This window comes from Phocoena sinus, chromosome 6 (genome assembly GCF_008692025.1).
Source record: "Phocoena sinus isolate mPhoSin1 chromosome 6, mPhoSin1.pri, whole genome shotgun sequence".
Classification (NCBI taxonomy): domain Eukaryota; kingdom Metazoa; phylum Chordata; class Mammalia; order Artiodactyla; family Phocoenidae; genus Phocoena; species Phocoena sinus.
In genome coordinates, this window is record NC_045768.1 from 54,377,735 (window position 1) to 54,396,357 (window position 18,623).

The 18,623-nt window shown below is 34.0% G+C and overlaps 1 protein-coding gene across 7 annotated transcripts in view; it reads right to left on the reverse strand.

Moving 5' to 3' along the window:
* Positions 1 to 18,623, reverse strand: part of RFX3 (regulatory factor X3) — a 290,721-nt gene that overhangs the window by 56,635 nt on the left and 215,463 nt on the right. For all 7 annotated transcript variants that reach the window (XM_032635923.1, XM_032635917.1, XM_032635924.1 and 4 more), the window contains 2 exons: positions 12,468 to 12,649; positions 8,823 to 8,942 (listed from right to left, as the gene is read on the reverse strand). In XM_032635923.1, coding sequence (XP_032491814.1) covers positions 8,823 to 8,942; positions 12,468 to 12,649 — 302 coding nt within the window. The remainder of the gene's footprint in view (positions 1 to 8,822; positions 8,943 to 12,467; positions 12,650 to 18,623) is intronic.

The following is an 18,623-nucleotide window of genomic DNA, read 5'->3' on the forward strand; positions in this document are numbered from 1 at the left end:
TTGTGTGGGGCAGCAGTTGCTAGCCAGTCTGTTCTAGAAGACTCGAACGATTTTATCTTTAGGGAATGTATTTAGGGACGCTTTTGTCCTCATTGATCCATTCCAGGTTTCATTTGATTTTAGCCTCCTTTTTTCAGCTGTGAAGTTCTATATCGCTAATAAAAGAGGCTAAAATTGTTTAACCATGTTTCTTCATTTACGTTAATGGAGTTTTTGGGGTTCATGGAGTTAATAAACAAAAGTGGTTAAAGGGATTTGAATTATTTACTCTGGAGAAGAGAAAAATGGAAGCATTTCCTACGGTCTTCAATTATATTAACTTTCAGTATAGGATGAGACAGTAATTATTAGACTTTGCCCAGCTATGCTTTATCCTGCACAGCATCTAATATACTACAGAGGTTTAATAGGCACAAATATCAAGGACCGTAAAAGGATATGACATATATTCATCTTAGACTGACACAGAGACATCTGACAGATGCTATGTCACTGTCTACTTGCACATAGTGCTTAGCAAGCCTGTAGTGTGCAAGCACAATTATCTGCTTCCTTAGAAAGATGTAGACAGCAGCAGTTCCAAACGAGAAAGAGATTTTTTTAATAAGCACTCAAAGTCACAATACATTAAAATTAATGTATGATTATGCTTAATAATAATGATATTGAGTGGGAAGGACTGATTAGAGGTACATTCTATTATACAGGAGATGGAAAATACATCAAGATTAGCTTGTAGAAGAAAAGGAAATAAGTTGATTAATTCTGGAGAAACTGTACAGGTCAGTACTTAAGAACAAATCTTACTTAGGAGAGGTGAAGAAAAAAGAAAACACAGTCAGAATTGTAAAATGAGAGGTCTAATTCTAAGCTCAGAGTAAGGGTCACAAAGTGAAAGGTAGATTGAATGGATTGGGCGAAGATGCACTATGTGTATCCATTCTTGCTTGCCTGGGTTAGCAAGAATAGGACCTCTATAAGCCAGAACCTTCCATTCTATCTCTTTAGAGAAAGGTGTGAAGACAGGTTTGGGAGGGCTTTGTGACATAAAGAATGACATCAGAAAGGGCAGGGATAGGGCTCATATAAAGAACAGTATTAGTGTTGGCCTATAAGTATAAGAGAGCTTCCAGGTAGTGCTGACTTTTGCTTTTCCTGCTTTAAGTAGTGGCATATCCACAGTGTATTGCCTGGCACCGTATTGATACTTAAAAGGAATCACCAGAAATTAGAAATACTGAAATGAGGAAAGCTAGATGTTCCTTTTCCTGATGTCCTGTCTAAGGAAAACATCCTATCCCTGCCATTACCTCAGGCACACTATAAATAAGCTAAGCAAATAATTGTGGTAACTGACTCTTCTGGAAGAAACAGTTCTAGATGATATTATGTTAGGTTTTGAAACCTAATTGTATATCAGTATCTGGGTAGATTTCAAAAAAAAATTCAAATGCTTGGCTCACCCTAGATCTACCGAACAAAATCTTTGAGAACGGGGATTAGGAATTTATTATTTTAACTAGCTTCTCATGTACTTCTTAATAGCCTGCACAGAGCTAGACCACAGGAGCTTCTTGGACCAATAATAAATTCCTTCAGCCCAATTGTAGAAATACAATTATAACATTAGAGAAAAGTCATTTTTTTTAAAATAAGTCATCATTTTTCAATTTTTCAATAAACTACATTTGGAATGTAAATAACTATCTCTGAATGGATGGTGGATGAATGAATGAATGTATGAATGAATGCTCAAGGTAACACTTCATTTTATCACACCATCAATTGATCTTAACATATAGCAAATCTATTTAACAAATATTTATTGAGTATTTACTATGGGTAAAGTATTGTAGGGGCATGACTTTGAAAAGGCTGTGTATAAATGGAATTTTTCCAGGATGTTTTTTAATATTCCATTGACTTACATGATAATCCAACATTATCTTAGCTCTGATTGAATTTCAAGTGACTTTTTAACATTGAAACACAGCTTTCAGATTTCCTATCTCTCTCTCTTTTTTAACAGAAAATAATCACTATTTAAATACTAAATTGTAAAAAAAAGATATGTTTTCTACTGAAAAAATTCTTTGTTGAATCTCTTAAAAAACTGAACTCTTTAGTATTTAAGAATTCTCTGCTTTTACTCCCATTTATTTTACAAATTCATTGTTTTAGAATAGGTTTTCTTATAGTAGATTCTTAGTGCTCTTGAGCTGTGTGTGCTCTGAGAAAGACCTGTACTACATCAAATGAAGAAACAGCTCTTGGTTTCAAAATTAGTTAACAGGCAAATGATAATTTTAACAGCTTGCAACTCCCTGGGCAATCAAAGCTAAAGTTGTTAATGATTAAGAAATCAAAGAAACTCTAATACTTTAATAGCTGAGCGTATGCATGAAACCTGTCACTAACACAGAAACTTGGAAAATTATTAGGAATCTTCCCCCATGGGGTTAGTCATAGCTGTTATTTAGAACTTGGACAGCTGTAACTCTACTGTAAAATAATATCTAATTCTGTCAATAATCTCACACATAAAGACACTGAAGGAGTCCAATGGAAGGCAAAGAATGGTATATAGTTACCATCACATTCAACTAACAGTAGCAGGTGGAAGGATTTTCAACAGACTAAATGAAACATTTGTAAAACTACCTTTGAATCAGGTGAAAAATGCACATGAAAGATGCAAAATCTGAGCTGTATAGGCATTTAGAGTCATTATTATGTTTATAAGTCTAGAAGGTACACAATCATTTGATTTACATGATAATCGGGACAAAAGGTTAAAATTTTCTACTGGAATCTTGAGATTCTCTTTGGAAAAATTGTCCCAGAAAAGTTTTAGATGATTTGAGGTCTGAAATGAACTAAATGATATAAACATGAACAGATCAGAAGAAAATAATGTTGAGTGCCATCTTTTCAGAATAGTAATGAACTCCTTGATGTCATACTGAATACTTCTATATCTAAACAACTTCTAACATCAACCCTGCTGGTTAATGATAGTTATTACATCTCTTCAATCCTTGTTGGTGGCTCTCATAGTATTTGTCTTGTCATTAGCTCTACATCTATAATTGGGAAAGGATAGGAGGAAAAATTAAATTCAAATGGGGGTATTTGTATCAATTGCATCAGTTTTAGTAGGAAATGTGGGAGAGGTAGGAAAGGGAAGAGGCTGAAGCTGCTGGCTGAAATAGAAGTCTATGGATCATTCATTCATTTCACAAATGACAACGTGCTTACTGCTCTCCTAGGTGTTGAAAGAGGCAAATAAGATTCCCTTATCTCATGAATTTCTTCATTGAGTTCTCCTAGCGTAGGCAATTTAGGGTCAACTGTATAGAACTGATATATTCTTGCTACAAATATGTATGACACCTTTAGGATACTTCTTTTGTCTACAGCTGGTCCTTTCTGTTAAACTGATCCTACAGGAATGTTCTCACTCTTCCTTTATTTGGAGAATGACAACCTGACTCCACCTGATGTCAAGACAGCAACAAAAACGAAAAAGGGCATCTGAAGCTCTATCTAGGAAAAAATAAATTAGCTTCTTGCATACAGTAAAATTAAATGAGCCTCAGTTTCCGTATCAGTAGATAACGATATAATTGCCAAATGAGATCTTGCACATAAAGTGCTTATTGGTGAACAATTTACAAGTTCAATAAATATTCATCAGAAGGATAAGTGGGAACTGTTAGTAGTAACAAACTTTACATGAATGACTATACTTAATAATTACTGAATGTGATTATTTATGATTCTCCCATCTTCAATGGAAAATACATTTACAGCAAGGACTTGCTGCAGTGGCAGTGAACATTAAATACCTCAGTGCCAAGATTCCTTGTCTGTCTCCTAAAAGCCAAATGCAGATACATGATCATCCTCTCACTAAAGACTCCTGCCCTCCTGCCACCCTCAGCTGCCTCAGAGCAATTTACCAGCCCTAGACGCTTATCTCTGTAATGACCCCAGGGAATTTATGGCCAGGAGAGGAATTGTAAACTACTAACATCAATCACAGGCCTGGAAACCACAGGCCTGGAGGTACAAAGAAATGGAAGCCCAACTTGCCCAATTGCCAGGCTTCATTCTTCTCCAAAACAGCCTTATTCTTAAAGAAATATTTTCTAAAGAAATATTTTCTCTAGTGCATATAGTACAATAATGATAATAATTATTATTTTATCCTATCACTTGGATATTTCCGGTTATAAAGCCCTTTATATACTTTTTTCCACTTGAACTTCAAAAAAATCTTTGAGGTAGTCTATTATTATTTCCATTTTGCAGATGAAGAAACTGAGGTTCAGTGAAGTTCAGTCACACACACTGAAGTGCCAAAGCAGCCTGTATTCAAATCCCTATTTCCCACCTTTAAATATAAGGTTCATTCCACTAATCTATGAAACTATATAAAGAAAGGTCTTCAAATGACAAAGGTTCTTGTCCTCACTCCTTAGGAACACGCATGCTTTCACATCTGTCTACAGCCAACTAGCCTTGCTGTCCCATCTTTCCAATGGCCTCTATTTTCCTCTCCTCAGTGCCACAAAGGTTTCTTCTTTCACAGAATCCAACTCCTATGAAAAGACCATTCACAGAGGCAGAAAGTGGCACATTTCCTCACTTATTTAGGATATACTCAAGTGTGATTTTCCCCTTAAATTTTATTACATGTGCACGTTTCTCTTTGGGTTATATTACCTCTTCAAGGACGGAATTCTTATAAGAACAAAGACAAGAGGACTGGTTTCTTGTCCTGGTTCCTATATTATCGTGGATACATTATCTATCCTTTATGGACTTCGGTTTTCTCATCAAGAGGATGAGGTGCGCTAGGTGACCTCCCCCTTTCAGCTCTAACTTCTATGACTCTGTGAATTCTCTTTTAGTTGTGATGGACATATTCTATATGCAACCATTGATTGTTATGTATTTGTTGAAGGAATGATATATGCAGTTTAATACTTTGAGAATGGCTACTGGGATCAAACACAGCCAAGCACATTGTCAAACACACTTGGCTCTATTCCACCACTTTTGCTACTAGGATTTGGAAGAATAGCTGACATACATGTGCCAACACTCTCTGAGTGCTTCTTTTAAATATTAGAAATAAACTGCTGCAAACATTTTTGCTTAGTTTGTAAAGCTGAAAATTACTCATCTCCTTTTTGCGCTATAATAACCTAATTTATTTATTGTCTAAATTAGGGTAAGCAAGTTAGTCTATAAGTGAATTTCCTTGAAAACTGAAACTACCTCATTTAAGTGCAGAAGTTATTTTCACATGAAATATTTTCAACAGAAGGTATTAAAAGAAACCAACTATTACACATTCTCCTGTTTCCTTAACCAGGGTAGTTAACCTCTTCTTGATTACCTATAATGTCATCAACATGCCAAATAGTTATTACACTGTGTTAGACTAGATTTTAGCCACTATAGTGATACTTAAAGGGCCTACTGGAATGCCTAGGTCTATGTGTCCTTCCACTGAATGTATACAGACTGCTGAGCTGAGTAACCCAAAAGTGAATCGAAGACCCTAGTCTACTTATATTTCCTCCTGCCAGCTGTTATATCTCATGATTGCCTATGAATCAAGTGGGCTCTAATCTGCTCCTTTATTTTAGGTAAATGACTTGAGGATGGCTTCATCTTTTCAATTAAGCTAAACTAAGGGCTCTGTGACATCTGTTTCACAGTCAGAAGCTGTTTCCATTTATTTCCAGACTCATGGTTATGTTCCCATATGGTGGTGTTGCTGGGAATCTGATTTGTAGATAAGGGGAAATTTCCTCTACTACCCTATCAAAGCTTCAAATGAGATATTGTATGTAAAGGAGCTCTAAAAATTATAAAGCTATGCAAAACAATAACCATCATTAATGCTACAACTACAATGATTCCAAACTTATCAAAAAAAATGTACAAATTTTTATTTGATAAAATAATCACTGCATATAATTGAATTTTCTTACTATAGGAACAGGTGAAGCATGTACATTTATACTATGGAAGATGTGCACATATAGATGTATACAAAAAACCTTGAGGCATTTAAACAATTTGAATATTCCAAAATATTAAATACTAGTCTAAAATATTTTAAACCTTTCAAATGTCACTTGTACTTTAACAGGAGAATGGCAGGCTCTTCTTATGTGAAATTTAATATATTCAGTAGAATCATTTGAGTTTTGGAATCACCTTATTTTATAAGCCATAAAACAAACAGTACAATGAGTCCCTTTTTCATTGTTTTCAACAAATACTCTTAACCCTTGAATCCAGACTCAGGAAGAGACACTTTTCCTCTCCTGTCCAAGTGTTTCCTCTAAATGCGGTAACTGGCTTCACTTAAGGCCTATCAATGTTGCCAGTGATATAATCCTTCAAAGATACAACAGAAACCTCCCTCTGTCCTAATCCCAGTGAGGGGTTGGTGAAGTTGATAACACTAACAATGCAAGCAGTTATCCAAGACACCATTCCAAGAGCAACTGTCCATGATCCAAAATTGTACCATTAAAAAACAACAACAACAAATTAAAGGAAGTTTCAGTACTTTGGTTCTCTAACATTCTTATTTCATAAGAAAGCAAACATTATAAGAAACTAAAGTCGGTACAATTTATGAATATTACTGAGAATTTTCTATCACTTTTTAAATACAACCATATTATGTCTAATTCTAAAAGCAATAATACTTATATTGCAGGGTTTTCATGGCTCATCAATCTTTATAGCCCTGAAATTTGTTTCATAAGGAGACCTTTGTAATTCCTTGGTCTTGCTTACCTAACCCAGGCTTTGTATAAAGAATGTCTCTTGAAGGTTTCCATTTCCATGAAAACTTGCTAGGATTCTTTGCAGTGAAATCACTGGACGAAGTAAGTTTCAGCTGTCTTGAGTGCAACTTACCAAGGTATTGTTCATATTTAAGTTTGAGTATATATTATTTTTGAATTAATCTTTTTTTTCTTTATTGCACCAACATCTCCAATGTGTAGTACTGCTATGCATGAGCGCAGAGACCACACCAGAAAGTAAAAGCTATGGTATTGCCACTAACAGGTGGAAACAAGAATGGTAACTCATGACAACAACAGTTTATTTCAATTCACACAAACTCTGTCTCCAACTATACAAGGGACTGTCTTATGGCTTTTTTTCCCCAGAGCCCTTCTTAGTATATTTCACTGACTATACCTCAAAAAACAGGAATCAGCAATTTAAAAAATAAGTTTGAGAAAACATAATAATTTATATAATAGCCAATCTTGAACTGACTCTTCAGTCTTGAATACTCTCACTAGAAATTATGACTGTGTTAAAGCCACTTAACAAGTGTCTTTATTTCCAGTCTCTTCCCACTAAATATGTCTTGCCCCAAATCAAAAAGTAATCTCTCTAGAAAAAATGTGAAAGTGTCATTGTTTTGCTTGGAAGCAAGTCTTTGAAGACTTGCACAGTATCTAAGCACAAAAAACACACTCATTAGCTTCATATACAACCAAATCCCTTCATCTATGATCCAAACTACTTTTAAAATCTCATCTCCCATTAAAGTACCCAATCTTCTTCTCAATTCTTCTCCTGCAATATCAACCTCACCAGATCAGAGTGCATTCACCAAAGACGTCATGGACCCTCTCGGTGGTGATTTTGTTTACATTCCCTCTGCCTGAATGTTCCTCTCTTTTTCTGATCCCTCTAATTCCCTACTCAAATAGCACTTTCTCTGTGAAACTTCCCAATCCTCCCTCTCCCAGACTTTGCTGAAATAGTTCCGCAAAGTAGAGACTCAATTGGTGCTTGCTGACTAAACAGATAAAGGACTACTGTGTGATATACTTTTTTCTCCAGCAGCTACTTGGAACTAAGGCTTCTGATTAAGCTAGTATGATGTGCAGGAGATCTCACCACAGTGACTCACCATCCCAGATCAATGGCTTAGGGAGACTGATCAATGGATTAGGCCAACTGCACCAGGTGCAGTCCTCCTTTCTCCTACCTAATTTTGCATGTTCAATTGAAAAGAAAAACTGTAGCTACTGTCATGGTTGAGCTATACTGGTAAAGAGGGAAAGATTTTTCACTTTACTCCAAACTGTGATATAAGTCACATGAGACAGAAGGCCCTTGGCTATGTAGCAGCATTATGGGCTTGTACAAATCATTTAACCTCTCTGGGATTTATCTGAAAAAACAGGGGTCTTCATGCTTTGACTGCCACAAGGCTGAGGGGCCAGACTAGACTGATGTATTTTTCAATTCTAAGATCTATGATTCTATTCATCCATCCATTCATCCATCCATCCATCCATTCATGAATGCTTAAGATCTCTTATAGCTCTAATATCTACAATTATACATCTAGGAAAGTTGGAGTCCAAGAAAATGTAAGATGTCCCAAACATTCTGCAAGAATTTACACTGTCAAAAACAATGACCTGCAGGATATGCAGATTAACAAGTAAGAAGCTCATGAATACTGACAAGTTTCTCCAGATGCTCCTTACAGTTTGTGTTTAGTTTCCTTATCTGAATAGTTTGGGATGTCACATTTACTTAAAGGCGACAAACACGCTGTCTGATAAGTAATTGTGAAAGATTTGGAAAATAGAATGAAATTCTAAATCATATTTGAGAACTGTCTGTAGTGAAAGCATACCAGCAATAGTGACATTCTTGCACACTTAGGTAATTGTTCTGCTTGTTCAGAAAAAAGGAGATAAAACATCTAAAGAAATACATAGCTTTGACACGTCAATGATAATTCCAGAGTCTACCTTTGTTTCTGTTGCATGGGTTGTTGTCTCATAGCCATATACTGCATGTCTTCTTGCAGACGATTAAGAGGGGAATCTGGCTTGACACGAATCCCATAGTAATGGTACTTGGAGTTTCCTCTTCATAAAAGAACAATAAACAGAGACACAAAAAGTCAGTCAAGTCAATATTAATCATACAGAATGTCCATTTAATTTCATATTTGGAAAAATTAGATAAAGGCAAAATATTAATGTTATATATTTATGATTTACCTGTTCTGGACACCTGTATATTTTTATGGTGGCTACATGTGAAGAATCAAAATAAGATTCTGAATCAATCAATTCAAGGCCCTAAGAAAAATCTTTCCTTATAAACTTTTGCTTAAATATTAGTCAGAATCCATTTGCTCGATTTAAGTTACATTTTATTTTCAACTTTATATTTTAACTACAATTTAGAAGATTAGATTAACAGGATATTCATTAACAGGATAAAGGGTTGCACACTAACTAGGAACTTATTATCAAATGGTTATGCAGAACAAAGAGAAAAAAATCTTAATTCTACTGTCTTGGAGAAGTCCTGTATTTTTCTAATTCTATTACTGCAGGGATGATTAAGATAACTTCATTGATACAAGATGTTGTGAAGTCTATTATTTAATATTTTGAAACCTAAAAAAGAAGCAGGCATTTAATCTATTGATTTCAAAGCATATTTTATTAGTCTCTGTTTTTGTGGATTCGTATCAGTTTTTCAAGCTGAATAAGATGTGTCACAGCAGACATGGGGAAATTTCTCAGTGAAAATGGCAAATTTCCATCTAGATAAAAAAATGTCACAACTTCCTCATGTTCATGAGAAAGACCATATTTGTTATTAGAAATGACAAAGTTTTACTCTGAATGAAATTTGCAAATTCTTGCAAAAATAACATTTTAAACATGTAAATTTTTGCAAAGAGAAAATAGTAGTTTTTCTCAAGTCTATATATAGCAAGACATCAGTGTTCTTTCCAACTTTTTCTTTCATTTACAAGAAGAAATGCAAGTAGAGTGTGGATTCAATATTTTATACAAAAATAAAACAGAATTTTACTTCCAAGGTTGAAGAACACACGTTAGATGAATCCTATATATTTGAAAAGACATTAAAATCTATTATATAAATAATATTGCTAGTTTAAAAAACATAGGGCATTTGAATACCTACATAGTTTCAGCAAAATAAACCAGTATGAAAACTTAATGCCTTCCACTTGCAGACATCAGATCTTGCCTCCAAGATCCACTGTAGAATACAGCAAAAAACAAAAACAAAAAATACCAGAAACTGTTCCCATACAAACTGGAGAACAGGAGGGAGTAGCCAATGACAAAGATACAAAGTAAAATCACATCTCTCTTGTGAGACCCCAAAATACACAAAGTACCTAGTTTCTCTCCAGTTTCCTATACATTGGAATCTTGGATGGGTTGGAGGAGAGGCGGTTCTTTCTATTCCACTGAAGATGGTTGGGGGAAATCAGTATGTTCCATGGTCTTCTTTGTTTAAACTTAACTTGGAGATGGGATGTAACAAAAGCTACCTTTTGATTTACCTTTGTTTAGAAACGTGGTGATATTACTTATCTTTTACTTAGCTCCAGAAACTTGAGCAGAAGTTTGGTTCTGGTTTTAATGAATTCACCAGATAATCTTATCGATGGATAAATAACAGTTTATGGTTTACTTAAAAAAAAAAAAAAATCTGAGTTGGTTTGCCTCATGATTTATACTGATTTTCTTTCTGTTCCCTGGGTGAGGAGTAGAATGAATGCTAAAACAGTTTGCATGGTAGAAAGAACCTCTGGCACTTCACCCCTATCATTGTCAGTTTTTCTACATTAGAGTTCTGCTAGCTTCATAACACAGCATTTATTAAAACTTTCTCCCTAGGATTTCTTTTCTCCTTATTCTTCTAGGCTTTGTTTTCCATCTCTAATTACAAGACTACATACAATTTTAAAAGGAACAGGATACACAATTGCTACATAGTGAGAGGGGGAAGTAAAGAACATCAGAAAGAAAAAGCTGCAATATTGCAATATGTACTTATAGAGCATAGAGTATGGATTCTACTCATTCACAAACCCAAACGACCCCAGTTTTGTCCGTTTCTATTTTAAAGATGTGTTTCGAGGTTTGAATGGAGCCTCAAAATAGGATCCATTGAAATCCCTTTCAGTAACAAAACGGGCACAACAATACAGCTATTACAATGCTGAATAAAGCCCAGAGATTCAAAATATTGGCACAGTATGCATAACTACTGAGCCATCAGCTAGGATATAGTAGGTTAGGTCCCCAGATAATGATTTTCCTGGTTCTGGGGAAAGAAATACTAGCGAAACAAGGTTTTTCCAAGGAACTGGAAGCTAGTTTCTTTACTCCAAATAAACAATCATATTCTTCAGTTTAAAATATACTATCCTTTGAAGTACAGATAGAAGAAAATACATTTATGAGAGAACCGAACCTCCAGCAATGTGAAAGCTGTACAATCACTTAATATTCACACTTTGACTACATATAGACCTTGTAAATATCATAAAATGGCCACACTCCTTTTTTTTGTATAAATTTATAGTGAAGTCAATTACTGAGGCTGTTTATTTTATTAAGAATATTTAAAAAGCTTTACTAGAATACTATGAGACTGTGACTTATAACTCATTAAAGGTATATCATCTGTCATATACAGTATAGGATCTTTATTTTTATACTTCTAAATATGGATTTTATAAGATTTAGGAAATCAAAAACATCCATATCATTCTGCTCAGCTATTCAAAATATTTGTTATGATAACTTGTAAAAATTATAGAAAGGCAAAAATGAAGCTCTATAGTTCTAAGTATTATTTTCAGCATATTTTGATTAGTAAAAACACTCATATCTATTTACAAAGGAAGGGAACAGAGAAAGTAAGTCTTCTTCACATGACTAGTTTCTCTGCAATGGAACTATACTATATTTTTACTTCCATAGATGCATGGCTTCACAATCAAGAGTTTTAAAAAGGCCAATAAGAAGTTAAAAAGGACCAGGTCATTAACTGAGAGCTTCAAACACCTCAAATCTGCAAGTTCACTAAATTATTTTTAATTGGTCTCCAGAAATGAAATGAAAAACTCAGCTTTAATTTTTACTCTATTCAAATAGAGGAGCTTTTTATAAAGACATTTCAATGTAATTTTGCAAGTCAAGAGATACACAGTTTTCCACTTAACTTTGTCACTTTACTCATCATCTTTAGTACAGTTATTCTTCAAAAGAGAAGATAGTGATATATACTAATCTTTAAAGTATCATATATAAATCTTCCATTAATAGCTTGGTCTGCTCATTTCTATGTGATCTGAGAATCAGTTTTTCTCAAAGCTTTGTTTACTCTGTTGATGTTTAGTAGGACAATGCATCATACTGGAATGGCAGTTTTCAGTGAATAAGACCTTTCCTTTTCCTGGGGGATTTTATAAACTGAGCTAATTCTTTAGTTTTTCTTTATATGTTATCTGTAATTGAGTACTTTTGCCCAAACAATATACTGAACTATATTGTTTAAAGCTATAGTTTAAAAAAGAGAGATTAGTTTATGATATTATTTTTAGTACTAACCTGGTTCCCAATCTCCTGGTTCGTAGCCCCATAAAAATTGACCTTATAAGTTTTCCAAAAGAAGCAGCATTGACTGGGTCCAGTTTGTGTTCCTGACAGTGTCGTAGGTAGTGGTTGTAAAGAGTGCTTCTGGGAAGGCTCACTCCTTCTGCTGTCTCGTAATTGTCCAACAGCCACTGGAGCTAGTATAAACAAGACAGGGTAAACACAGAGAAACCAAATCATTCACCAAAATGTCTCTAAGACACTGCAACTGTAATACACAGAAACACTCAGAAGATCTTCCTCAAGCCATGTAATAGGTAAACTGTTGTAATTCAGAGGACTGTGTAATCTGACTTTGAAAACTCTCAGAAGTGTAAATAGCTGACCGTCATTTATTGACCTCAGACCATGTCCATTCCTTCAAACATTCAAGCACATATAAAGACATACTAATTTTCCTTGTATTGATTGCTATTTTGGAGACAAATACCTTTTCAAGGAACTCAAATAATCCCATTAACTGGTTATAAATATAATTTATAATTGTACAGAAAAAAAACATGTTACCAAGCCTGGCAGCGTGGCACATAATATGTCTTTAGTGTTGGTTTGTTACAACACATGAACAGCAGGCTGCCTTGTATAATTATTTACACTAAGGTTCTATTCATTTTTATAGAATTCTAATTTATTTATCCAATTTACTTATACAAGATAATACAATAATGGTATTATCCACTGGGACAAATTCTACAAGCAGTAAGGAAAAATTTCAGTCTTTTCTTCCCCAGAAAGAAAGAAACTCCCTAGAGACTGGTTTAAAACAATATGTGTAATGAAAAGGAATAATTTACTACAATCATTTGAGTTTTTCTACCTCAAAGCTATGTTTTTTCATAATTTTGGAAGACATACTACAATGGTAGTTGGTAAAGCAATGTTTTCTCAATCTATAGTTCATATTTTAAAGTTTTATGTTGTCCCGTCTGAATTTTTAAAAAATAATCTGTAAAGTACATAATGTGCAGGAAATTTTTAGAAAAATCTAATTTATGTATATAGTACTGAGTTTCAACATTAGAAAAATCAAATTATCAATCTGTTCATTATTTATTTATAAAAGGAGAACTGAAATAGGTTTAAATGACTTTCTTAAGGCCATACATACACCGTCTCAGTGCTTGATCTGGTTTCCAACACACTTTCCTGATTATTTGCATACCAGTTATTATTTCTACAAAAGCAGCATATATGTCACATTGCTTGTCTCAACCAAATTTCCATGCCATATATAGAAGGTGTGATAAAAAGGTGATATTCTACATGCAATTTAAGTTAAATGTAAGTTATGGAAGGAAAAGAATTCCTTTACTGAGCATCAGCTATCAGTCAGGCAATGTGCTAGGCTCCTACGATGTAAAAATGAATGTGACCTCACTCCTGTCCTCCAGGAATTTACAGTCACATACTAAAAATGATAATAAGAACACTTAAACTAAAGCATTTCTCCATTTTGCTTACATATTTTAAGATTTGTGATCAAGCTTAGAACCTACACTTTCAGACTCTTAATAAGAAAATCCATTAAAAATATTGTCAGAATTATTTTCTTTAACCGTGACAGCTGAATTTTCCAGAACAATTTTAATTTCAAATATTCCTACATGATATTTATGTAATTAAACATGTCATTAACCTATACTTGATGTTGGCTTAGAAAATATGGCCACCAAGCCTATAAGACAGAGCAGAGTAGTTTTAAAAATAAAAATAAAATTAATGTTCTGGTCAGGAAGCCTTTAGGTTCTCTATGAACCACATATGCATATGAATACATTTAAATATACCTATTGCCTCAGAACATATACAACGCTCCCCTATGAAATTTTTAAAAGATTACACAAAATAAACATTCATTTTTATAATGGCCAAAAAATTTACAGGTCAAAAAAAATTCTTTTCATATGAATCATCTGTAACCTTACTGTCAGTAAACAAGTTTTCCAGAGGCATTCACACATGATTTCTGAGTACTCTACATGACACATAGAATAAGTTCACATATACATATTCATTTAGTGTAAAGAGAGGTGGTAAACTGATTGGAAAATCCAGTTATAATGGCTCAGACTAGTATTCTGCCTACAACAGTGGGTCAGTATGTCTCTAGTGTTCCTTTTGAAATTTTAAGACTTTGTTGATTATGAAACAACTGACAGAGACGACACATAAAATGTGGCAAAGCAAACCTGCCTCACATATTTCATCCACGTGCCTCAGTAAGATGACTGGGATCTGAAAGCATTGTTTCCTCATTTGAATGGTGTTAGGGCAGCTCTAGTGAACCATACTGCACACAAATGATGGCTCTTGTTTTGTGTACATATACTAGATAGAGCCTTCCACTGGTATTCTAAATATATAAAGAATATAGAAATAAAGAATATTGAAATACAAAATATAGAAAGGAATATTCTATGAGGAATTTAATCCCTTGAGATCAAGGAATATTTTTAAAAAACACCATAAAATGGGCAAGCATATAAAAGCTATAAGTATTTTTTGAAAAACAGTAATATTTTGCAACTGAACTAATGAAGTGCCCACATCCACAAGCATCGAACAATGCCAGTAAGTTAAAAATGTCACAGATATGTTTGTATGTATGTCTATGTATCCTCAAATAATAAGGCATATTGTCAAAGCCAAAATGGTATATTTCTTAACAAAAAATAAAAATCAAATATTTCTTCCTTTGCTAATGAACAGAACATATATCTATATACGAAACATTAATTTAAAGGGTTTTTTTTTCAGAAATGGAAAAATAATCAATTTCATAATGTGAACTTTATAACCAAAAGTACACAAATAATAAAATAGATCTGATGTAAAATACTTTTAATAAGATATAAATCAAATGAAAATAATTTGTTTAATTAATCAGATACAACTTAAAAATTTCTGTAAACTGCCTTAACTGTTTACCTTGCAATATTTAATTACTTAAAAGTAAAGACAAATATCTAAAAATGAGAGTTTATTAATATCTCATGATCCAGGGCTTCCCTGGTGGCGCAATGGTTGAGAGTCCGTCCGCCTGCCGATACGGGGGACACGGGTTCGTGCCCCGCTCCGGGAAGATCCCACATGCCGCGAAGCGGCTGGGCCCGTGAGCCATGGCCGCCGAGCCTACGCGTCCGGAGCCTCTGCTCCGCAGCGGGAGAGGCCACAACAGTGAGAGGCCCGCGTACCGCAAAAAAATAAAAATAATAAAATAAAAAAAAATTTAAAAATAAAAATAAAATACTCATAAGCCTGAATAATATTACTCAAGCCCCCAGTGAATAACCTGGAGAAAACGAAGCTTTTATTGGATTGGCCACATGGTCCTCTGAAGTGGCTAAGCAAGTCACAGAATCTGGACTGGCTCTTTTGCAAACTGATTGTTCTTCTTACATAATTTTACGTTCTTAAAGGTTTTTCTTCATTTCTAATCCAGTTTTTAAAAATCTGAGTTTATCTGTAATATGTATTTGTGTGTCTGTGTGTGTACACACACACACATGTGTATACATATTTACATACATATGTATATTTTATATATATATATATATAAAATCATTAGTTGGTTTGAAAAATTCCACAAGAGTGGGTATGCAGGTATTCTAGTGACTATCACTTTTACAGTAGCAAAGCTACACTTTGTTCCCTGCCCTTTGCTTGCAGGAGGAGGAACTCTTATTCCTTCCCAGAAGCCTGGAGATCACTTGGGAAGGGCAGGAGGTCAAGCGGAGGTAAAAGCCCTGAAGGATGGAGGTGGCTCTGCCGCAGCCAAGACTGCTCCAACTAGGAAGCCTGCCAACAACTGCACACCCAGGAGTAGTGCTCCCACAAATTGACTGTGTAAGTGGAAATTGGTTTAGGAGCTACCAGATAAGATTTTGAGATTTAGCTGGGGATTAATCTGCATTCTACATGCCAGTATTTAACCTTCGAGTTTTGACACGGTGATAAAATTCTGTCAGATCTTTGAGTCTAAAACATAGTATAAGAAAGGATTAATTTTTATTATAAGAGAAACTTGGCAGTTAAGTGTAACCTGAAGGTATACACTCCACGTGCTGCCCCAGGGAAGTTCATGCCTATTAGAAGATATATTGTTTCCTTGGATTTCCTCTTTTATAAAATGTATTTGGACACTAATTCAATACCCTTAACATTTAGTAATTTAGAAATAACTATTGCTATTTCTTTTACTCTTTTATAAGATGTCTTATAAAATATTTGTTTATATTTATGATTTTAAAAGCCCATGAAATACCATAGGAACTTTTAACCTTTATATTTAAAACCTGATTATTCTACTAATGAACGAATGTAAATTCACGTAAGGGTAGAAACCAAGATAATTGCATCTTTCAGCCTTTGCATTTAATCTATATCAATCAGGGTAGATTAAGGAAGATGAACAGTTCCTATTTGTCCCAAAGGGAAATACTGATTGACAAATTAAAAAAATATACATTATTGCATTCCCCAATTAACATCTAAATGTAACACTGGCATTTTTCCCCAGATGGATTATTATCCGTTAGGATTCATTTTAAGTTCAGTTCACTGATGATGTGCATTTTGACAGGTCTTATTTCCATCATAACTTATATTTACAGCACAGCCAAGTCAAGAGAAAGTAAGCATAAAACAAGGTTTTGCTTTGAGCTGAATATATTTCAGTAGCTAAAACCAGCAAAAATCATTATTTACTAGATAGTAAAAGGTATATAAAATAAATGCCTAAAGCTTTTTATATACTTTAAATGGAATTTTAAAAATGCACAAGCTGAAAAACATTACGTGAAATTTGGGAACAATTAATTTAAGAATGTTTCTGTATTTAAATTTATAATCTAAAATATCCCAAATTTGATACAATATAACCATTAAACGCCAATTTATATTATTTACAACTGAGAAGAAGTATAAAATAAACTTAAGTCTGCAATGAAGAAAATTAAGATATTCTAATTTGATTTAGGCAGACTACACATCATTTACCCATAACATCTTCACATGCCAAAAAATTTAGAAATAAAAATATTTAAATAAAAAAAACTAAAGGTTGTACACGGGGAAATGATAGCTCGGCCATACATTCTTTCACTCAAATGGTGTGCAGGGAGACCACTGTCTTATCAACAATGCTCACACATACACCTAATTGAAGCATACTTGGTAACAAAGAATACACGTGTGAGTCCCCAAATAAATGCACACATGATTGGCAAAGGTACTCAGAATACTGAAGGCAAAATAAGGTCTGTTCCCTTCTATTACTTGTCTCTTACATTTATTCACTTAGCAAATATTTAGTGAGCACCTACTATGTACCTGGCACTGTTCTAGGCACCAGGGGTGCATCAGTGGATAAAACATATAAAATCTTTACTGTCTTGGAATTTTCACTTGTCAATAAATATTTATTGTCTGCCTATATAATGCTACTACTGGAATAAGTGCCATTATGTTAATAATGTTAATAGAAGGGAACATGGCACTCAGTGTAACTGTACTCAGTCACAGATGAGGCAGTATGTTGGGTATGAAATAGGCAAGTTATATGTGCATTTTTGACCTGGATGATAAGAGCATGATGATGATAAAAATAGACCAGTAGTACAAAATACTCTTAAGAATATGTTGAAAAAGGGATATAAAATTTAATACCTCACTAAATCTTCTAATGTGTAGAAAGAGAGGTGAAAAACAAAGAAATCAAGTTGGATTATACCAACAGGGGATTATTTATTTGATTTTATCTTAATAAGAATTTTCCAAATTATTGTGAATAATCGAATATATAAAGAGAAAATAGAAAATCCATCTATTCCATATTGCAAAATAGAATAACAGACTTTCAGCTCAAAAATTATGACTAAGATCCCTCTTCAGAAGCTAGTAAGTATGGGACACAAATTATTGATAATTTCTCCTAAATTTTGCCCAATGACATTGATCCTTTGTAGAAATTGATGTCAGGGAACTATTATCATAAGGTTGAATTTATGTCCACTTCAAAGAATCCCACAAACCTCAAATGATTCTATATTATGTGCTATATAGGAAGGGATAAAGATAACTTACAGCTTATTAACATTTAAGTTGTTAGCC